At 45.6% G+C, this 23,362-nt stretch overlaps 1 protein-coding gene across 9 annotated transcripts in view; it reads right to left on the bottom strand.

The window, feature by feature from the left end:
- NAV1 (neuron navigator 1) overlaps positions 1 to 23,362 on the bottom strand; it is a 381,557-nt gene that overhangs the window by 76,034 nt on the left and 282,161 nt on the right. The window contains exon 1 of one of the 9 annotated variants that reach the window (XM_044000381.1): positions 13,342 to 13,583. The exons of the other annotated variants lie outside the window; for them this stretch is intronic. Coding sequence (XP_043856316.1) covers positions 13,342 to 13,403 — 62 coding nt within the window. The 5' untranslated portion in view covers positions 13,404 to 13,583. Of the gene's footprint in view, positions 1 to 13,341; positions 13,584 to 23,362 lie in introns of those variants that run through there. 9 annotated transcript variants of the gene reach the window in all.

Raw genomic sequence — 23,362 nt, 5'->3', positions numbered from 1 at the left:
TCCTTCACCTCGACCAACCTTACAATTAGACACTCAGGGGCCTGTTCCTAAATTTCTCCTTGCATTTCCAGAGAGCAAGAAAGCAGTGGAAGGAGTAAAAGCGATGACTTGTCACCATCTCAGGCCTCTGCCTCAGTGATGTTGGGTGGTGGCTAAGATCATGTGACATCTGGAATGTGCCTTGTTTGTGGAATTCCCTTCTCTACAATCAGCCCACAAATGCTTAGATCTTCGAGGGCCTTAGCACAATGTTAGTTATTAAAGATCCCAAGTCAAATGTTCCCAAGGGGCCCACCAGATGCGTGGATTCTGAAGAACTTTTTTTTGGTCTGAATTAAATTGTGATTGGCTCTGCTCCTATACAAAGGCAGGATCCTAGCTGGGGCAATCAGAAGCCACTGAAAGAAACTTGTACTTGCTAATCTCTATCCTAATTGATATCAACAATACACATATGTACAAAGAACTATCATGACATTAAGAAATTCCATGGGATAAAGAAGAAATTCTTTGGGGATTTGTCCTGATCTAGCTCTCCTGAGTATAAAAGGCTTTGTCATACCATATCGTCTGTCAGGGCAAGGCTATTCAGACTGATCTGGGGTATTCCCTCCATCTAGTCCATGGATATAGCAAGGACCCAGTCTCCTGGAAGGCCTTGTAAGTCTATGGATACCTTGCTTTCATCCTTCCCTCAGAATGGACCGGTTTCTTATCTGAAGCCAGAGTTCACCAATCAATTATTGGCTTGCTCATGGTTAAAACATCTTTGTTGAAGGCTCTGAAGGCTTTCCCTTAAGAGAGTCAGACAGCTGAATACCTCATTGTGCACACAGGTCAAAGGTCAGCATGGGAGAGAAAATTAGAGAGGGAAGCCAACTAAGAATTGATTGTGAAAGCTTTGTTTTAATGGGTACCTATTCAGAGGCCATCAGCAGAGAAAGAATTAGGAGCCAATAGCTATGTAAAACAAAGGTCACATCCCAGAGAAATCCATAGAACACAGGTGTATAGGCAAGGTCTAAAGCACTACACTTGTGGTTGGTGCACTTAATGGTGAGGTAGGAATGAGGCCATAGCAATGAGATACTAAATAGGATTTGGAAAACCCTTACCTGTACAAATGCTACAAAGCTGGCTTTAATAGTCAATTACTGAAAACATTTGTAATGAGCTGCAAATAAGAATCCCTGGCCATCTTTGTTCCTGGTCTTTGCAATCAATACTCAATGAGATCACACGATCAGATTCACGAGGCAAACCCTCAGGATCATACTATCTATTCCGTTCATCCTGCATTTCTTTCCCTCTTGCCATTCTCAGGTGTCTCAACCCATTTCTACTTTATCAATTGGGGGAAACCAAGGTCCAGAACAATTAAATAACTTGTTCTCAGTCATGAGGAAAGATGGCTGAGCCCAAAGTGAACTGTTTTTCCTTGTTCCTCACCCAAGAAGCAAAAAGCCCCTTTCCTCAGCTGGTTATGTATAAAGCCCTCTGAAAGGGGTTCATTTAGAACAGCAGTCTCTGTGTTGCTGCCTTTATTCCAGTTTTCTTTGCTGCAGTAGTTACCGTCAGACCTCCATCTCCCCAGGTTCAAAGGCAGCAGACTCTTAGGATATGTGGGAGACAGGAGTTTTCATTATCTGAAGAAATAGATCTAAAATCACAACTCTGGGAACACAGGAAATTACTAGATAAGGAAATGACTTTCAATATTATCATACTTTTTTTTTTTTCACGAGCTCCAGTGAAAGTCTTTATTTCAAAGCCTTGCAAGTAGTCTGCAGCTTCCCATAGAATCCTTCTTAGGGAACTTGAAAGGAAGAAAGAAAACATTTAAAATAGCAAGAATCACAAGTTAATCAAAACTGAGTTGGCATTCGTCCTGAGGAAGTTGCCCGCCGGCAATAGGAAGGGAAAACAGATAGCAGTCTCCTGTTGCCTCTTCTTATTGGAGGAAGGCCGGATACTTGAGAGCTCAGAAGGAGGTTCTCTGTGATCTCCCCAAAGAGGCTCCCGGCTAAAGGTCCCTCCTGAGGCTTCGAAAGGCCACAGCTCCCATGAAGCTTTGCTCTGACAAAAGCCTCTTGGAACATGAGCCTCCTATGAGGCCTGGGTAAATAGGGAAATTCAGCAATTATCACTCCAAAGGAGTTGAGAAATGAGTGGGCATGTGGTTTGACTCCAGGCAGCCCAAAATAAAACTGTTTGGTTTCACTTGGGGAGGTGGGGTGTTGATCACAGTTGCAAAAGAGATGCATCGAGTCCTTTGGGATCCATGAGTCTTTGAGCTATAGCACAAGTCTATTGTACTGCCTGCATGCAAAAATATTCATCTTTCTGGCTAGCTACTTTTAAAGACTTTCAGAGGAGGAAATTCTTTTATTCTCTCATTTCCGGTGTTTTTTTTTTTTTTTTAATCCATGGTGTCAGTTCAAGGAGCATTCATTAAGCACTTACTATATGCCCATAGTAGAGAGGAAAGAGTGAGGCATACCTGATTTCAGGTCCGGCCTCTGCCACATTCTGACTGGGTGACCCTGGGCAAATAGTTTAATCTCTCAGTGACCCAGGCAATTCTCTAAGGCTGTAAGCTATACAGTGGAAAGGGCATTGGCTTTGGCTGCAGAGGATTTGAGTTCAAATCTTGGCTTCTGTCACTCACTATCCTTGTAACCTTGGGCAGGTCATTAACTTTTCTGGGACTCATTTTCCTCATGTATAAATCAAGGGACTAGGAAGACTACCAGCTTCTGAGGACACATTGAACCTTCAATCTATCACCCTAAATTACAAAACAGTTGCTAATCTGCCTTAATAGAGGGTGTAATAGAGGGTGTTTTTCTTACCAGGAACTTCCTTCAATGATGGAATCACAGGTTGAGTTCCTTTGTCCAGTTCTCATCTACCCTCTGCCCCACAAAAAGGTGTGTCAGATACTTTGCAAGGCTCCAGAAATACAAAGATGAAAACAGAGCCATCTGCCCTCAAGGAATTTACACTTTACTGGAAATTCTTATATCAGGAGATTTTGATGTCTAATACAAAGATACATTGTCATAATCAAAGGCCAATGGTTCTGCCATCATACCTCTCTCCCACTCAAAAGCCCCTCTATTTATTCCTATCTGGAACTCTTGCCCTTCTGACTAACATATCTTTTCTAGTATGTAATAACTAACCCTGCATAGGCCTTCTAGCCTGTATTATTCAAGCCTGATGTCATACCACCCTTGGATTTCTTCAGAGTCCAGATCCAGGCTGAAGCAAGCTATTGCTTATCCCCTAGAGCTCTTCCCCAATTTGGAAACTCTTTGATGTCCCACCTCCCTTGCTCATGTGCATGCGCACAGGCCCCTCTAGAATTAGTCATTTTGCTCTCAATCCAACCTTTCCTGTTGAACTGTTTATCTCACCAGCAAACACCCCTAGTGATGACAGTGACACATGTGATCTCAGAGAAGGCCAGAGTGTCCACATATTAAGAAACAGAAGTAATAATAACAGCAATGATAGCTAACATTTATGTATCACCTACTGTATGCTGGCACTGTGCTAAGCATTTTACAAATATTTTAATCTACACAACCACCTTGTGAGTGGGGGGTGCTATTACTATTATTATTCCCATTTTAACAGGGGTTAAGTGATCTTAAGGCAGTCAGTCAATAAAATTTATTAAGTGCCTACTATGTCAAAAAGAGTCTGTTCCCTTAAGGAGCTCACAATCTATTGAGAGATAAGAAGCACACAAATATGTACAAGCAAAATTAAGAGACAGGCATTAAAATTAAGAGGAGTTGAGAAAAGCTACTTGTAGAATATGGGATTTTAGCTGGGATTTAAAGGTAGCCCAAAGGCAGAGTTAAGAAGGGAAAGCATTTCAGGGACAGCCTAGAGTTGAAAGATGGAGTGTCTTGTTTGTGGAATTTCAAGAAGGTAACTAGTAAGTATCTAAGGTTGGATTTGAACTCAGATATTTCTGACTCCAGGCTCAGTGCTCTATCTATTTCAACACCTAGCTGCCACCTCTGCATAGGTGAGAGTAGGCTGATGCCCATAGTACACAGTCTCAAGAGGGTATACTCAGGGAAAGCCAGGGGCAGCTCAAAGTCACATCATGGAAGCATCTGGAGATGGAGGGACCTTCAAAATGAGTTGAAGATGATGGAGGCAGAAGATGGAGCAGTCATATTGTGCTGCTGATTCTCGGAACGTCTTAATCCTTCCCAACACCTCCTCATTCTCTGATTTCTGTGTTAGCTGCTAAAAAGAAATTGGGGTGAGAGGGTGGGGATTTTTCAAGAGACACAGATTAGTGGACTTTGAACTCTAGAGTTCAACCCACTTGACCAGTATTATTTCACTCATGTTTACCGTGGTCCAGGGGGCCAGTGTGAGGCAGAGGTCTTTGGTTTCATCTCATAGGAAGGAAAATTGATGTTACTGAGTGACTAGAATTGCCTGAATAGATTGTTGTATAAAAAATAAAAATTAAGTTGAGGAATTCCAACTTTAATTTTGATTCTCTTGGCTAGTATAGTATTTTCTAAGGGCCTTTGGAACTTTTGGGTTTGTGTTGGGACAGTTGATGGGACAGTTCTTTGGAAATTCCCAGAATCAGTTTCTCAACTAGCATAAAAGCTCTGGAACCAGGTCCTCATGAGTAAGTAACTGTGTCCTTGTTCTCTTTTGGGCTCATCATTTGTTTCTCAGACAGAGAATACCCAGTTGTCCCTTTTATTCCCTGGATTCCTGAGGCCTTGGATGTTGGGGTGTGGCAGAATACCTTAGGCTCCCTGTGAAGTCATTTGGGTGTAATGAATCTGGATTCTATTTCCTTTTCTGAACTCGTCAGCCCTCTGGGACTATAGCTCTGCCCTGAGAATCCTAGGACGCAGCTCCCTTCCACAGGGATGTCTGTATAAAAAACAATCCCTATTCTTATAAACTGGTCTCATTACTTTAGAGCCACATGTTACAGTAACACTCCTCTTTTTATTTTGATTTTGTTTACATTTTTGAGGAAATACTGCAAATAAAAAGAAGAATCCTAGTTGAGATTAATACATCCAGTAGGATATTGCTTACCATATTTTAATAAAAAAGAGTAAAAATATTATAAACACTGAGAAAAAGGATCATTGGGTATTTCCCTCATCTAACCAGAGGGTTTTTTCAAGGGAAATATCTTCACAACTTCCCCCTCAGTGTTTCTTCATGGGCTGATGGCCAAGCTATCTTTAAACTTGCTAAGTACTCACACTTTATATCGAGACCCAGGTCCTAAGCTCCTTCTAACAACATGTATAGAAACTGTCTTCTATACACAAAAAGGATATTTATCAAGAATTTTCCAGGTCTTGTGTGTCATGAAAATGGCCATCTGATCACTTCATTTTTGTCCTTGAAATCACTTCCAAAATGCATCCTGGGCTTTGAAAGTTATTCATCGAAAAGCTCCCCAAATTCTCCCTTTTCCTTATTTCAAGAATTCCCGAAATCTTCCCTCTTCCCTGACTAATCAAAAGAGATTAGCAGAGTTGTACACAATAGATAAAGAAGTAAAAAGAATTTAAGTATGGGCACCAAGTCAATCCAAATACATCTCCCACTTAGTTTCATCCTTCAGACCTCCAATCAAAAATATGAAAACAGGTAGGCACTCATTGATAAAGAAAATATTCAATCTGAAACAGATTCTGTTTGAGCAGAAGTGAATAAGGCCCTTGAAAAGACAATAAAAAACATAGTTATTGGAGATATCATGTGTTCTCCTGCAAAAGAAGGGATGTCAGGTAGAAAAGGGCAAAAGATGATTGATAGAAATAAATGAATAAAGGAATGGGTGACCCTCCTCCCTCAAAAAAAAAAAGACAGTAGTAAAATAGAACTTCTTATCTCCACTTGGCTTAAATGTGAAAACTCCCAACTTTTCTATACTTTCATATCACTGCTTATTTATTTTATATGTGTCCTATTAAATTAATCACATAACCTCTGTCTGCCTCAGTTTCTTCAACTGTAAAATGGGGATCAGAATAGCATCTATCTCCCAGGGTTGTTGTGAGGATCAAATGAGATATTTGTAAAGCACTTAGCAAAGTGTCTGGCACAGAGTAGGCACTTAAATGTTTATTCCCTTCCCCAGGAGAATGAAAGCTCTTTGAGGGCAGGGACAGCTCAATTTCTGAAACTATTTTTGAAACTGATTTTTTGTATGCCAGGGCTTTAGAGTATATAGTGAATACATAATAAAGATTGCTGGTTAATCACCTGTCACTCCAGTAACCCATTTTGATCTGGGCATAGTTTTATACATTTATGATCTGTTTAGTGTTGGAATTTATCCTATGGTCATTCATTGCATATCATGGACTTACATATGCAAGGACTGGTAGCTTTGTAAATTTTAAAATAAAAGTTGCTCATGGCATTTGAGAATAGCTTTTAAAAATCTTGATGTAGTAGACAACCCTATTATATACAACATTACTTTTACAATGCAGATTTAGATTTATTATAGATCCTCACTTCTTTTTTTTTTAAATCATAAAAGTATTTCATTATTTTCTAGTTACATGTAGAGATAGTTTTCAACATTTGTTTTTTATAAGATTTCTAGTTTCAATTTTTCTCCCTCCCTCCCCCCTCCCCAAGACAATAAGCAATCTGATATAGGTTATACATATACAATCATATTAAACATATTTCTGCATTAGTCATGCTGTGAAAGAAGAATTAGAGCAAAAGGGAAAAACCTCAAAAAAGAAAACCAAAAAAAAAAAAATAAAATAGAAATAGTATGGTTCAATCTGCATCTAGATGCCACAGTTCCTTTTTTTTTTTTTTCTGGATTTGGAGAGCATTTTCCATCATGAGTCCTTTGGAACTGTCTTGGACCACTGTATTGCTAAGAAGAGTCAAGTCCATCACAGTTGATCAACACACAATGTTGTTGTAGATTCTCACTTCTGCCTGCCACATCCCCCTTGGAGCTCTTCAGATCAGATCAAATCAAGCCCCCTTAAACACAACCACTACATAAAGCCAAAGAGTAGTAAAAACCTGTTGGTCAATAAGTATCTACTACAAATTAGCCTAACATTAGGCCAGGCACTGCACTACTTATCCACCTCCCATGAGAAAAAACAGTGTAAGATCTAGTCCCTGACAGAAGTACTTGGAGTCAGAAGTCCTGCAGACCTGCTTTCGCTTACCCTCTTGGAGTCCTAGTTTCCTTACCTATATAATACTGTCCACTTTGGGGCTATTGAGAATCTAATGAATATATGTGTGAAATTTCTTTGAAAACTATAACACTGGATGCATATATACTGTAAAGAAGCTAGAATGACGAATCTCCTCCCTTCTTCCCAGCAGACCCCAGACAACCCCCAGCCAATTGGCTGGTCACTCTAACAGTCACATGACTGCCCTCACTAGGCTTCCAATCATTATAATTTTGCAAGGCCCATGTAGGCATCGGTGAGTGGTGATGACATAAGGTGCCAGTGCCATGGCGATGGCTACAACCAGTGGGTGGAGCACTATGCCATTTGTGAAGCCCCAGAGGCCAGTGCTCGAGCCGAGGTTTTGTTTTTTTTTTTTAATTCTAGCCAATGGGGCAGCTAGATGGCACAGTAGATAGAACACTGGCCCTGGAGTCAGGAGTACCTGAGTTCAAATCCGACCTCAGACACTTAACACTTACTAGCTGTGTGACCCTGGGCAAGTCATTTAACCCCAACTGCCTCACTAAAAAAAAAAAATTCTAGCCAAAAGATGGGGTCATAAGAACCTCAAATAACAATTACTTCTTTACAATACAGACGCATTGTTATGACAATTGAAGCATAAGTCCTGTTTTCCATCACCAGGGTTAGATAGGGACTCCATCCCATTCCTTCCATGCTGGCAGCCTGATTCCTGCCAATATTAATCTACATGAGTATGTAGTTTTTCTGACTGCTGCTTTCTTCACCCCTCCTCCCCCAAGATGTTGGCTTCTTCTAAACATCTTGGGATCCAGTCATTGACTCAGTTTGCCTAAGTGGGTAATATAGCCCTTGAACAAAAGCTAAGCTAAATAACGGGATTCCGTCATTCCCTTGGATAGTTGCCTCCCATGCTCTCTCTGAGGCCAATCATCAAAACCATAGGGGCTGAGATGGATGACACTGTGGGTGTCTGAACGGTACAAAACAGCAACCCTACAATCATGCATTCTACATAGTGGCTTGGATGTGCTTAGTTGTTTCTGACGTATGGACAAAAATCCAATGGGAAAAACAGATTTCTTGAGGTGGGATGGCCTTGCTAGTAACTTCATGCTCCAACAAATGGCCCTGACTTGGGTGTCCGTGGGCCACAAGGCTATAGTCCCTATACCTCAATGCAAAGCCCTAATCACCATTAGGGTCCAGTACACAAAGGCCCAGGGAGACTAGTTGTGCTGACTTCCACATTTCCTCTATCTCGGCATGGCCCGAGTTACTCCAAAGTGCTCTTACCCTCAGAGGGAGCAGCTAGGGAAGGCAGTAGAATCAGGAAGACTCATCTTTCTGAGTTCAAATCTGGCCTCAGACACTAGTTGTGTGACCCTGGGCAAGTTGTCTAACCCTCTTAGCCTCAGTTTTCTCAACTGCAAAATGAGCGGAAGAATGGAATAGCAAACCACTCCAAGTATTTTTGCCAAGAAAACCCCCTAAAAGGATCACAGAGTTGGAGACCACTGAAAACGACTGAACAACAAAAACACTCAGATGTCCAAGGGCAGGCCCAGGCTTGAGGTGGTATGCTTTGACTTGTTTGAGGTCACATAGCTTATTATTTATTTATTTATTTGGGGGGAAAGTGAGGGTTAAGTGACTTGCCCAGGGTGATACAACTAGTAAGTGTCAAGCGCCTGAGGCAGGATTTGAACTCAGGTCCTCCGGAATCCAGAGCCAGTGCTTTATCCACCGCACCACCTAGCTGCCCCTGGTCACATAGCTTATTGATAACTAACTTTAAAAAATTATCCTTCTTACCTAACCACCAATGAAATTCTCCAGAGCCAAGGAGAGAATCTTACAAATGGACGGAACTATAAAGGATTTTCTCATCTAGGGTGGGATTCCAGAGGCCCTATATTTTCAAGATCTTGAAATACTGGCCTGGTTTAGTTGCTTAGGACTGCCAATAATAAGCTACAGAAGCTTCAGATTTATAGCTAGGAAAAGACAATGACCTTAAAGGTCATCTAATCTAACTTTCTCCTTTTACAGATAAGGAAACAGAGGCACATAGGGCTTAGGCAAAATGGCCAAGATACACAAGTAGTCCATGTTCTAACAAACTGAGGAGACTGTTCACAACCTGCCCAGTGCCAAGACAACCTCCCGAGGGCTCCCAAGTGAAGGGGAAAAGTCTCTGAAGGAAGGGGTTAAAACAATACTGGTCTTCTTCTGGTGCATATGTGTGCCTAGTCTCATAAAACTCCCACTAATGAGAAGCAGCTTATTGGCTTTACACCCCTGGTGGAAGTTCATCCTCATCCTCTCATTTGAGGCTGAACCTCTGCCAAGTTATCAGCCCTCTGTCCCAGAGAGCCAGCTGTGGGTTAAGTATATACACCACTGTGAGTTCTGTTCCTAGATTTTTCAGGATAGGAAGCTAGGGCACACTCATGGAGGGGCCCAGCCTACAAACTTCTCTGCCCTGGGTGAACAGTGTGGTGGAGGTAGAAGGGATGCTGGCTGTAATGTGTCTTAGGATCATAGACTTAGGGCCAGAAGGGACCTCATGGATCCTTTAGTTCAATCTTCTCATTCTTACAGATGAGGAAAGGAGCCAAGGGACTTGCCCAAAGTCACATAGGTAATAAATGGTAGAGGCAGATTTTGAACCTTTGCTGACTTCAAATCAAGCACTGTTTCTATATTGCCAAGCTGCTTGTCAGAATAGTGTTTAGTGATGGGTTGGTATCATGGTCTTGAGAGGAAAACATGGCATGGGAACCCCTCTACTCTGGATCAAATAAGGTTTTACATAAATCCCTTCATTCCTCTATACTCCCCAGAAGCTGCTTCCTTCCAGCACAACTGGAGGGGCTGATTAAGTCAGATACCACACTCCATCCCTCAAACCCACCCCAGGAATCCCATCCTAAGAAAGTTCTACATTTTTCCTGGGCTGTTCCTTGGACCTGGTGCGTTGGGTAGGAAAAAGCCTAAAGAATAAGCCGTCAAAACACAAATGAAAATGCGTGTAAAGTATATGCTGTTTCATCTGGTAATAACCTTGTGAGATAAGTGCTATTACTAACCCTATTTTTACAAAGGAGGAAGCTGAGGCAGAGTTTAAGTAACAAGTAGGGTCACAAAGCTAATAAGTGAGGCAGGTCTTTATGACTCCGGGTCCAGCACTCTCTCCACTGGGCCAACTAGCTGCTAGCCTGTCTTGCTTTTTTTTTTTTTTTTTTTTTTTTTTTTAGTGAGGCAATTGGGGTTAAGTCACTTGCCCAGGGTCACACAGCTAGTAAGTGTTAAGTGTCTGAGGCCAGATTTGAACTCAGGTACTCCTGAATCCAGGGCCAGTGCTCTATCCACTGCGCCACCTAGCTGCCCCTAGCCTGTCTTGCTTTTGCCCCTTTTGGCCAAAGCTAGACCCTTCTGGGGAAGAGTGAGGCAGGGGAGGAAGACTATGTATGTATCTTGGCCACACTCCATCTGAATAGTCCCTGTGATGAAGGGTGAGTCCCATAACAAGGAAGGTCTCTAGCTGTACTCTTGGGTTTTCAGTTCCTCTGGCACGTCCTAAGCCCAGGACTACAAATATTAACTTGGCCTGTGTTAACTGAAGCCTGAGCACTTGGGCCTTTCTGCTTCTGGTGTGAACTCCTGAATTTGCAGACTGTTTTTTTTTTCTTACCAATTTTCTCCCAACCCTCCCCCCTGAACCCCCAGCATCCTTTATTTGATCTGGGAACCTGATATTCAAGGGGCATGTGAACCACAATCTCATCCTGGTAGGCAGTAGCCTATGCCACTGTCACATAACCTGTGCCTTTCCCTGGGCAGGGCAGATGGATCCCCACCCTCACCAGGCTAAGCCCTCTTTATTTCTGTTAAGGAGCCAAGAGCTCTTACCTTTCATTTTAATCCCAGGGAGAAAATACTATACCCTCCATACAAAGCCCAGGCTTGTCTGGGGGTGGATTGGTAACAGATTTGATGGTGCTGTTGGGGTTTGAGTGGAGGGAAGATGTCCAAAGGAGAATGGGGGAAGATGGTACAAGCTCAGAAGAGTTGGGGGAGAGTTGACACTAAGGGTTTTAGTGGCCTGTGGGTAAGATGTTAATTGGGGTTGGGGAAAGACATTGGGGGAAAAGGGTGTAGGAGGGTAGAGTGGGGATTCTTATGAGGCAACAGAAATCCCGGTTTTTCCTTGGTACAAGTTATCACTTGGCCGCTCCTGTATGGATTTGGGGTTGGTCCCAGGCTAGGGTGTGGTTCGTGTGAATTTCCCTCAGGACTTTCCTCTTTTTCACAGCACTCAGTGTCAAGAACTAGGGGCCTTCAGAGTCTTCCCTGAAACAACAACCCCCCTGGGATGTCCCGAAATCGAACAGCTCTGTTCCGCAAATCCCCTATTCCTTTGCCCCAGTAACCTCGCCCCCAACCCGGTGCTCGACCCCCGCCCCCAACTCTCCCAACCAATCACCAGAATGACAGAATGATTCAAAGTTCTTTTCTTACCACACCAGCCTGTATGACCCCGAGTGAAAGACAAAGCCCCTGGGACTTCACAGTCAGGAACAACAACCTTGTGGGGACTGACAACCAACCTGGGGATTCCAGCACTCCAAACATCCTTCAGGGTAGGGATAGGTCTTGGAGAAATTGTAGCTGGAAGACGGAATTCCTACGGTGTTGCTGTTTTATGCTCCCAACCGGGCTTGTTCTTTTTCTCTAACTCCCGTGTCTTTGTGTGCAAAGCTTGCAATCAATTGATTCCTAACGAGAAGCAACCACTGCTACTTCTACAAAAACCGTGGGGGAAGGTGCTTTTACCAGAGGGTGCTGACACGGTCCCCTCAGAGAGGGAGAGGAAGGCTGGGGTGGGGAGGGTTTCTCGGTTTAGACTGTGGCAGGGGCAGCGGCAGCGGCAGCGGCAGCAATCATGAACTCCTTCTGCATTGCCACATTCAATTTACAACCTGTCTATTTCTCTAATAACCTCGATCAGATGGTAGACCAAGCAGGGCTATGTGTGGGGTTGGCAAGAGGGGGGAAAGGAGGGCATGAAACAATGCTAGGAAAATAATCAGCCCCTTCGCCCAGGCCCCTGGGATTTCCTAACATTGCCTCGGAATTCCGGGTTCCAAAGCAGTTTCAGGCTTCCCGGCTGAAAGGTACTTTTGCTGCCTCCCATCTTTATTCATTTTTAACTTCCCTTTTCTGAAACAGCTGCAGTCCATCCCACCTTCTCTCTCATCAGACCTCTCCACAGAGACTTCTAATGGTACGCGAGTCCAGTGCATTCCCTGCATCACCTCTAGATCCCGGCGGGAATGAGCGGCTTCCCTTGTTTCCCCTTCCTCCCCAGGGCAGGGGCCCTCTGAGGACTCCAGCATCTGCCACTTGTTCATAAATTCAAATGCACAGCTTGTCCTCTTCCAGGTTTCTCCCTCTCTCTCACCCATTTCCTTCCCCCTCTACGGGCGGACCCCTGGGTCAGTGTCCAGAGCTTACCCAGGAGCAACGTCCATTCAGGGTTCCTTTTCATTGCTTCCACCATCCCATCCCCTCAATGCACAGTGGCTTCAACCTCATGGTAGCACCGGTCAGTGCGCCTCCCGCCCCCTTTTCCTAGCCTCAGCCTCTCTCATTCACAGAGTGCACTCATTTCCACAAAGATCTAAGTTCATTCAAGTTTCGCTATTGTTTTCGCTTTGCCCGGGTCTCTGGGGGTGGGGTGGGGGGTCCCGGGAGTGGGGGAGGAATTGAAATGCTAGTCCTCTTCCTCAATCCCAACACCTCCCGCCGATCAGCCCCCATCCAAATCCCTCCCCTCAAATGGCTTGGAAGGCAACGGGGTGGGTGGTGGGTGTGGGGTGTGTGTGTGTGTGGGGGGACAGGAAGCTTCCAATAGCTCTGACTAATCTCGCTCTGTCAGAGAAAGGGAGGGCTGCCAAGAGACCCTCCTTCTTGCAGACCCCACACCCATCACCCAACGCACGCTAAGGCAGGCTCTCCGGCTTCCGAGACTCCGCATTCTCAGGATTCACACCACTTTGCCACTGGGGCAGGACTGGAAAGGGAGGAGGGGGATGAGTAAAAGGTGCTCTCTTACCTGTTGGGGAAATGCACCGTCTTGATCGGCCTCCCTGACCTGGGCACAGGCATGTGGAGCATTTTCCCACTGGCCGGCTAGCTCTCCACCCGCTAGTTGCCCGTCGCTCCCAGGGCTCACTCCAATCCGCCTTCCCCTGCACCCTCCCGAGACAGCCAGAAAAGGCATCAGCAGTGGCCCATGCGGAGGGAAACCAGAACCTTCCTGCTTGTCCCTCTTTCTCTCTCCTCTCTCTTTCTCCCTCTCTCTCTCCCACTCCTGCTCAGTACTTAAAGCTACAGCTGTACTTAAAGCTACAGAGCCTCTTTTCCCTGACAGTGACTTCTGTCCCAGGCACAAGCGAGTGCAGACCGGGAGCTGGCTCTTTAACACCCGGAGCAGGTAGACAAAGAGCTACTGCTGCATCTTCTATTCAGAACCGTTCTCTGGGTAGGGTGGTGCTGATCAAGGCTTGTGGCTCTGACCTCTACCTGGATCCCGAGGGATTTAACCCCTGCTATGCCAGGCAGGGTGTACGACCTTGTGTTTTCTCAGCTAAGCCTGTGGGTGGGTGGGTAGGGGGACAGTATTTCCAGACTTCCTAGTTTTGCCACTGATGCACCAGGGAGAACTTGGGTTGAATTCCTCCCCCATACTCTTGTGCTAAAGTTTCCTCTCGTGCAGAAGGCAGGGGGACCGCCTCTTCCTAGCCTCTGTCATTCTTGTGAAGTCAGCACATAGAAGACAGGACCAGTAAATCTCCCTCACCCCCCGGGCAATGAGGGTTAAGTGACTTGCCCAGGGTCACACCGCTAGTAAGCGGCGAGCGTCTGAGGTCGAATTTGAACTCAGGTCTTCCCGAATCCAGGACCGGTGCTTTATCCACTGTGCCACCTAGCTCTCCCCCCCCCCCCCGCCCCGTAAATCTTTTAAAAGAAAGATTGGGAAAGAAGAACTGATCACCAAGCCCTAGATAACTGGACTGGTTTAGGAAGTGCCGTGTGTAATGATGGGAGGCAGGTAGGTGGCCCAGTGGATAGAGCCCTCAGCAAGTCACTTAATTTCTGTTAGTCTCAGTTTTTTCAATCCAAAAGAGAGGATAATGACACCACCTACCCTGCAGGGTGGCTGGGAGGATCGGATGAGATATTTGTAAAGACTTTAGTACAGAGCCTGGCACATGTAAGGCTCTATATAAATGCTTATTCCCTTCCCCTTCTCACCCCTCTGACCACCAAGGGACTGCTGCTTTAACATAATGAAACATGGCATTAGGGATGGAAAAATCCAGCAGTGGGGAGCTCCCATCTGGGGTTCTCTGGGCAGGGTCTTTTGCTCTTGGAGTTAAATCAAACTGTTCAAGTGCCCATGGGGAAGGCTGGGTGGATGTATTTAAATTTTTTTTTTTTTTGCATAGGGCAATGAGGGTTAAATGACTTGCCCAGGGTCACACACCTGGTAAGTGTCAAGTGTCTGAAACCAGACTTGAACTCACATCCTCCTGAATCCAGGGCTAGTGCTTTATCCATTGTGCCACCTAGCTGCCCCGGTGGATGTACTTTAAAATCAAGGGAAAAGGAGGGTTTTTTTGGGGGGGGGGAAATCCAGATTCCAGTTGGGATGTCATTCAGCCAAACTTACCTGCCTGAAACCCTGGATTCCCTGGGTGCATCCAGGTAGAAACTTAATTTTTTTTTTTTTTTGCAGGGCAATGAGGTTAAGTGACTTGCCCAGGGTCACACAACTAGTAAGTGTCAAGTATCTGAGGCTGGGTTTGAACTCATGTCCTCCTTAATCCAGGGCCGGTGCTTCATCCACTGCCCAACCTAACTGTCCCCTAGGTAGAAACTTTTTACCTCTTAAACTGTGTCCTGGTATTTGGAGGGTTAAGGCAAGGCACGGCATTTCTCTGTGTTCTCTCATCCATAAAAGGAGAGACCAGGACATCTCTAAAGGCCCTTCAGCTCTAGATCTCATCATCATTTCGTAATCCAGTACATCTGCGCACCAATTCTCAGTGGACTCAACATCCAGTGGGGTGGTGGGAGGGATGTTTGATTTGGGGGCAGGAGACATTGGTTCCAATTCCAGCACTGATGCTACCAGCCCTGTGAATATGGGCAAATCACTTAACCTCTGAGTTTTAGCTCTGTCTTCTCCTTGGGAGGAAAGTGTGGTTTGGTGGAAAAACACTGATCATGATACTTACTGGATGTATGACCTAGGACAAGTCATTTAACTCCCCTGGGCCTCAGTTTCCTCATCTGTAAAATGGGAGGGTTGGATCGGGGCCTCTTAAATTTTTTCCATTTGCAACTCCTTTTTGCCGAGAAATTTTTATGCAACCCTGGGTATGTAGGTATATAAAATAGGTATGCATAATCTTTTACTGTTGCCAAATTTTTTGTGACCCCCACATTCAGTTATGAGATCCCCCAGTTTAAGAAGGTTTGGCCTAGATGACCTCTGAGGCCCCTTACAACTCTAGATCTGTGATCATTCTGGACTATGGTTCTCATCTGAAAAATGGGACTAATTAATCCTTGTACCTTGTGTATCACAGGGTTGTTGTGAAGAAAACACTGTAAACCATAAAGCATGATGTAAATCGGAGTTAATAATCATGTTGCTATTTTTATTACTCCTAATGCTATTGTGTGAAGGACTCAGAGGGGCTTGTGGGGTCCTGAACTGGGAGTCAGGAGACCCAGCAGTTGAGTTTGAAGGTAGGTAGGTAGATGGCACCCTCAGGGGATTCTGAGTCTGCATCTTGCTCTTTCTCATTCAGGGACTTGCAGGGGTGGGATTAGCTGTGTTTCTAGGCTAGATGGGGAATGGTGTTACACTGACCCCCTATGAGGGATTTTCTTTGGGTTCAGATGAAGTGGGACAATTCTGCAGCCACTAGCAATATTTTCCTTCAGATTGATTCCCTATCCCATCTCCTCATTGGTGACTTTGTAGACTGGGAATTCTTAATCTGGGGGCAATGAGTTTGTTTGAAAAAATATTTTGATAACTGTATTTCAATATAATTGGTTTCCTTTGTAACCCTATGTATTGTATTTTATGCTTTTAAAAACATTACTGAGAAGGGGTCCACAGACTTCACCAGACTGCCCAAGGGGGTCACAACACCCAAAAGGTTAAGAGCCCCTGTTTTAGACAAGGCCTCGATTGTAGTAGATCTGAAGCTAGGGTGGGGACCCCATTCCACAAATGGAAAGATAACCCCCCAGGTGCCTTGTTTGCCATCCCAGCCCTTCTGATTTTTGCTGTTGTTTTTAGAACAACTTGGCTCTGAAGGGCCTCTTGGGTGTTTTCATATACTTGTACATGTTCTGGGGTAGGGGGAATGAAGTGAAAAGTTTTTTGTCCACCAGGCCCCAGTTTCTTTAACTGTGGGTTGAGACCCCATATGGGGTCTCATAACTGAATGTGGGGGTCGAGAAAAATTTGGTAACAGTAAAAGGTTATGTATACCTACTTTATATACCTACATACCCGGGGTCGTGTAAAAATATCTAGGGCGAAAAGGGATTGCAAGTGGAAAAGTTTAAGAAGCCCTGCACTAGGAGGAGGATGGAAATTGAGTTGTGAATTCCCTCACAGCCATCCCTTTGTCTTTCCCTATGTGTCCTCTGTGGCCCTATCTCTCTACCTCTTCCTCCCACCTGGAAGTCTGCACAGGGCTTCACCTTGCTTCAGAATGATGGACTAGGGTCTTAAAGAGACAATGCCCCAGCAAGAAGACCCACCCTAGGGATAGGCTATGAACTCCTTAGGGTTTCACTCACTCACTCAATCTCTCAGGAGGATCCTTTCAGAGAGCCTCAGATCTCTCAGTCCCTTCCCGTAGACCAGCAAGGCCCTCTAGAATCCTGTGTGCCTGTCATCTAGTTTCTGAATCTGAGGCTTCCCTTCTCCATGTGAGGCCCCCCTGGTCACCAAGTCCTCCAAGAAGGCTGGCTTCTCAGTAACCTTCCATTTCTCTATGGGAAGGAATGGGGACAGTAGAGCCACAGGGACCAGGCGGGGCACTGAAGCGGAACCTAACTAGTGTTTTTTTCCACTCTGGGCTCACCCAACCCGACAAGTCAGAGATAGGGGGCTTTACAGGGAAGAGAACAGAGCCCGGAGGGTGCTTCTACTCAAATGAATAGCATGTAAATCAGCACCTGTTATTTTTGGGTCAAGGGGTCAGGGCACTTTGATAATCAAATCAGACTGTGGTACTGAAGGGTTGCTCTTTTGAGACCTTTTTTTGTCCAGATAAGGAAATCACAGCCTCTCTCCTAATCTGTACCCTGCTCCTGAAGAGGTCCTAACCCTTGCTGGAGTGAAGGCCTGACAATGGAATGGTTGCCTCCACTCCAAGGTGGTATGGAGGGTGTGTGTGTGGGCCACATATTGGCGGGGGGGAGAGGGTGCAGTAGTGAGAGCTGGTCCCTGGGGTAAAGCCGAAGGAATCACGGTCAGGGCGGGGAAGGGCCCTTGTGCTGTTCTGAGCCTACTGCCTGGAGATAGGGGCAGCTGAGGCCCACACGGTGGAGGGGGAGCCACCTGCAGAGAGGGAGGGGGTGAAGAGCTCTTCCAGAAGGCAGCCGGGCCAAAGAGGGGGAACAGCAGAGAAAGAAAGGGGGATAAAGGCCCGTCTGTCTCACAGAGTTGCCCTCTGTCCTCCTCTAAAGTATTTCACCCACAGAGCCTCTGGCAGAAAATGATCTCATGCGGCTTCTGTGCCAGACTCCTCAGAGGGCCTTCTTTACTCAGGAGGGAACCGAGGAATGGGAAGGGAGAGTGGCCGGACAGAGATGAGGGCGAAATCTAGGCCTCTTCATCTTGAGGCCCCAGCTCGGCCCTTGCTATTATTCTTTCCATCCTTAGCTAGAGATCCCAGGGAACATAAATATTGCCCCACCAGGTCAGAGCTATGGGCAGGTCCTTTCATCCTTGAGTTTTGTCATTTATAGAAACACCCAGGTACTATTTGGGGGGAGTTGTGAGCAATAATATAATGCCCAGCATTTAGAAGGGACTTTAAGATTTGTAAGACATTTTACATAGGCTGTTTTATTTGGACTCTGAGATAGGTGCTATTATTATCCCTCATTTACAGATGAGGCAGCTGAGGCACAGAGAGGTTAAGTGATTTGCCCAGTGTCATAAAACTAATAAGCGTCTGAGGGGGGACTTGAACTCAGGCCCTCTTGGCTCCAAGTTCCCACGTTCTATCCTCTGTATCACCTAGTTCCCTGGGTAGCAATGTGATATAGTGGCATGTCATACCGAACTTGGGGTTTGTAAATCTTGGGTTCAAATACCACTTCTGCCATTTACATACTACATGACCATGAGCAAGCCCTCTAACTAATGCACCTGAACATTAGGTAGCTCTTTAAGACCCCCCCCCCCCATTATGAGTTATGGGTGGTTTTCATCTGTGTTGGTAGAGGGGATTCCTATCTCTGACAGAGTTGTGCTCCCAATTCAGCCTCAAAAGCCTACAGGATTAGGGTTAGGTATGATCAGGGACAGGGGAAAAGAAAGAGCAAATCTCCTTATTGTATGGAATATACCTATGACCAGTCAAGACAGAAAGTCTGGAGGCCTAGATGCTATGCTCATCTGAATGGCCTTCTATCTCAGATCTTGGTCCGAATCCCCTGATTTAGAGCTAGAAAGAGATCAGAATTTATTTGGCCTAACTATCATTTAGAAGGGAAAGAATTATCTGAGGTCACAGGTTGTGAATTGTTGAGTTAGGATTTGAACCCAGGCCTTCTGATTCTTTTTTTTTTCCTGGGGCAATTGGGGTTAAGTGACTTGCCTAGGGTGACACAGCTAGTGAGTGTCAAGTGTCTGAGGCCAGATTTGAACTCAGGTACTCCTGAATCCAGGGCGGGTGCTTTATCCACTGTGCCACCTAGCTGCCCCCCTTCTTCTGATTCTTAAATGAGAGCTTTTGACAGAAATTACACTTCTTTTTATTTCTACAGCTTTCGATTTTCAAACCCCATTCTCTCTGGTAAAATGTGGAGATCTGACTCTCAGCCACCAGGGTCCCCAGGCAGGAATCCAGCTGCCTCCTCTTCCTCAGATGTCTCCTTGCTTCTCCTTTTTTGTTAATTAGGAGATGATTGAATTGTTTTCATTTTTAGTTCTTCGAGTGGCAGAGTTTGTACCACTCTATGGGATCTTGGGTACCAAGGAAAGGGGAACCTTTCCCCTTGGTGCCCATACTTGAGAGCCGGACCCTGAGCTCTTCTCTCTCCCCCATACCTGACTCCTGCCAGCCTAGGAGCAGGCAGCATTTTGGTGAGCCCAGGACAAAGAGCAATTAAAACCCTAACAGCAAGGTAATATACCCTGTGCTGGGCTTTGGGGGCTTGGCATTTTGAAGCAGGGAGAGGGCTGATTATACAGAGAAATAATTAAACCCGAATGGTAGGGCAGTGGGAGGGAAGAGGAACCACAGTGATTTAACCCTTTCCAGGCTGGAGTTGGAGGTTGCACGGGCTCGGGGGTGGGGGTTAGGGCATTCCCTGCTAATCCTCAGATTCTGGTCAGGGCCCTGGATGCCAAAGTTCTCACAATCTTCATTTGTAACTCTGATCGAATCACTAATTAGGATAATAAGAATATCAATCCCTTGTCTGCATATATGAATAGAGGGCTCTCACCTCCTCCCTTTAATATATATTTTCCAGAGCTATTTTATCTCTACAATGACCATGGACAGGCTCCTTGATTTCTGAGTCCTGATCTTTGGCTGACTCATTGGTGTTTCATGGAATCCTTGATCATGGCTCCCAAGATCTCCTTAGCTCCTCCTGAGCTAGCGATGCTTCCCTCTTTCCCATCCTGGAGAAGACCTCCCCCCTTCCACCTCCCACCATCTCCCCCCACTGGTGTCAGAACTGACATCCTCTAACATCAGGGGGACAAGCCCTATTCCTGTCCATTTCCTTATCCCAAGTGGGAGTTAGAGGGTCACTCATTTAGGGACTGGATGAAGGGCTAGGGGAGGGGGAGGGCATGGATTCTAGGACCAGGATGCCGAAAAGCCTTTGAATCCCTCTAAGTAGTCAGCACAGACTCAATCCCAGCTGCTGTTTCTCCAGCTTAGCAAAGGAAGCCGCCAGAGGGGTGGGCTGACCCTAGCTATATTACTATTCCATAAATATTTACCCAACCTCAGAGAATCTCCTGTTTTTTCTCACTCTCTCCACAGCTGGAAGACATAGAATAGAGGGTAGCCTCACTCTATCGGGCCTCCCCTATACCTAGCCACCAGAACTCTCTGTATTTCCCTCCATTGAAAGGATTTGACTAGGCCCGTGAGGATCCGATGCTGTCCTTTCACCCTAAAAACCCAAATGTCGTCTTGATGTGGGATGTGGGGGTGGGATTATTCCTAGGCAGTGGGAAGAAGAGGTGGGAGAGGGGCTACAGCTCTCTGCGGGGTGAGGCTCAGCCAGAGCCTGACGGTTCGTCTGAGCCGCAGACAGGATGTGCTGAGGTCCACAGCTGGCTGCAGCAGGCAGAATATGTGTGTGTGTGTGTGTGTGTGTGCACGTGTGTGCATGGGAGAGCAACTCCCCCAGCTTGGGAGATTCCTGAGGTTGAGGATTAGTTATTTCAGGACAGCCCAACCTCCCACTAGTATGGGCCTCCCCACCACTAGCCACCCAAATGGTCCCTGAGCACTGAGAGAGAACAAAAGCCAGGGACAGGAAGGCTGACCGAGATGGGAGGGGAAACAGAAAATGTAGCATTGCCGACTGACCAATCACCAAATCCTCAAAAATTCCCCCTCCTGAAGAATTAACCTGCTGAGAGCTAGAAAAGGGTGGATCTCTCAGCCAAAGGGCTCTAGACCAAGGAGGTTTCTGGTCCTAGAGTTCTAGATAAGCTCACACCAGGAAACACCAGGACAGGCTCCTCTGCAGCTGTGTGTAGAATAGCCAAGCGCGAGGTAAAACTATTTTACTAGTGCATTTGGGGACACGTTGAGGACACTGAAGTTTTCAGGATGGGAGTGGGGAGGCTAGAGAGACAATGGAGGTCGTCAGTTTTTAAACTTCATCTCCTTCTCCCCTTTTTATGATGCTAGAAGGATAAAACGACACCCCATAAAACTGTTACCCAGTAGATTCCCCCCTGGCTGACCCTAACTCTGGTTTTGGGTATGTGGGGGCATGTGTTTGGACAGGATAATTTCAGTCCTAAATTGTTCCATGTCAACATATCTTTGGGTGGCTGTGACAGAGGCCAGGAACATCTCAACAGAGATAGGAACTCCAGGGGAAAGGTGACCAGTGAGAGAAGAATACCAGGGAAAGGGCCCGATGATAAATGACACCGAGAATTAGTTAAGGGAGAACACCCCCTTTCTCCTAGGCTAAATAGTAGAGAATTTCAGTATTTCTCAATATAAGAGGGAGAGCAGTCCGAGAGAAAGAACCTTTTGAGTCCTGGATCAGCCAAAGGGAGGAAGGATGGAAGGATGGACTTGTGTGGCTTCCCCAAGCCCTGGGCCCAGGCCCATGGGGTAGAGCTGACTACTCTTCTCTGTATGTGTCCTTCCAGTGTCCAACCACTGCTTGGACACATAGTTTCTCTGTGCATCTGGCTGCCTCATACCGTGTCTCTGTATGTCTCTTTGCCCTGCTGTGTGTCTATCTCATGCATACACAGCCTCTTTGTATCTGCTCCTTCCTTCTCACACACATACTTTCTGTGTGAATCCCTCACACATAGTGTCTGTTTATCTCTCATCCATAGCCTTTTGTGTATGACATCACAAATACTCACTCTGTGTTTATCTAGCTGTTACACATCTAGCCCCCCCAATACCACGTCTGCCTCTCCACATTCTCTCTCTGTATGTCTCACATATGCAGTTGGCACTGACTTGTCTCTTAGGCACCTACTTTCTCTGGGTCTGACACCCTCTTTTCTCTCACCTTCTTCCCTTGGTATCTGCCTGTTTTCCCAACCACGGTTTCTCTGTGTCTGCTCATTTCTACTGCATCCTCATCCCCAGCCACACGCAGAAACAATCGTTTCATGGGACTTTCCTCTATAGTGACCCACATTCCCTGCAGCCACTCAATTAGTGAGCTCCCCGACCTGTCTGTTGGGCTCTTTACTGCCTACACTGAATGGCTTTCTGAAGCCCATTCAGGGACACTCGATAGCCCGGGGGGCAAAGGCTGGCCCCACATGGACATCTCGGGAACAGGTCTGCCTTTGAGAGAAGATTCAAACAAGCTCTGTATTCACCAAGGTTAAGTTGTGTTCTCCGTCCTCAGCCCTGAGCTTCTGGGAGTCCCCTTCCTTAACCTCCACAGAGCATGCCCCCCATCCTAGAGGCTGAAGCATACACTGGAAGATTCACTCGGGAGCATGTCGGGTGTCTCTGATGATGACTAAAGTCAGTCATCCCTGGGTTAGGGGGTGCTGGGAAGGGAAGGATCCAGGGGATAGAGAAGACATGGTCTTTGCCTTCAGGAAGCTCCAAGGTCAAAGGAGAAAGACAAGACATGGAGAAAGAGGACTCCAGAACACTTACATAGAAACATACAAAAGACAAATTCTTATAGTATGGGCTGTAGGTGAAAGTTAGAATAATAGCTCATTTCTGCTAGTACTTTAAAATTTGCAAAACCCTTTCCTCACAACTTTGTGAGAAAGGATTATTCATCCATTTTACTGATGAGCACAATGAAGGTTAGAAATGTTAAGTGACTAGCTCAACGTTACTGAGGGCACTGAGTAACATACCAGTAAGAATTAGTTAGGTTAATTTAGGGAAATATTTTTGGAAGAAGTGCAGGGTTTTTTTTTTTGTTTGTTTGTTTTTTTAATTAAAAAATTTATTATTATTATTATTATTATTATTATTATTATTACAGGGCAATGAGGGTTGAGTGACTTGCTCAGGGTCACACATCTAGTAAGTGTCAAGTGTCTGAGGCTGGATTTGAACTCAGGTCCTCCTGAATCCAAGGCCAGTGCTTTATCCACTGTGCCACCT

Source organism: Dromiciops gliroides, chromosome 4 (genome assembly GCF_019393635.1).
Source record: "Dromiciops gliroides isolate mDroGli1 chromosome 4, mDroGli1.pri, whole genome shotgun sequence".
NCBI classification, from domain to species: Eukaryota; Metazoa; Chordata; class Mammalia; order Microbiotheria; family Microbiotheriidae; genus Dromiciops; species Dromiciops gliroides.
The sequence above is the reverse complement of the archived record's forward strand: the minus strand, read 5'-3'. Positions and strand labels throughout refer to the sequence as shown.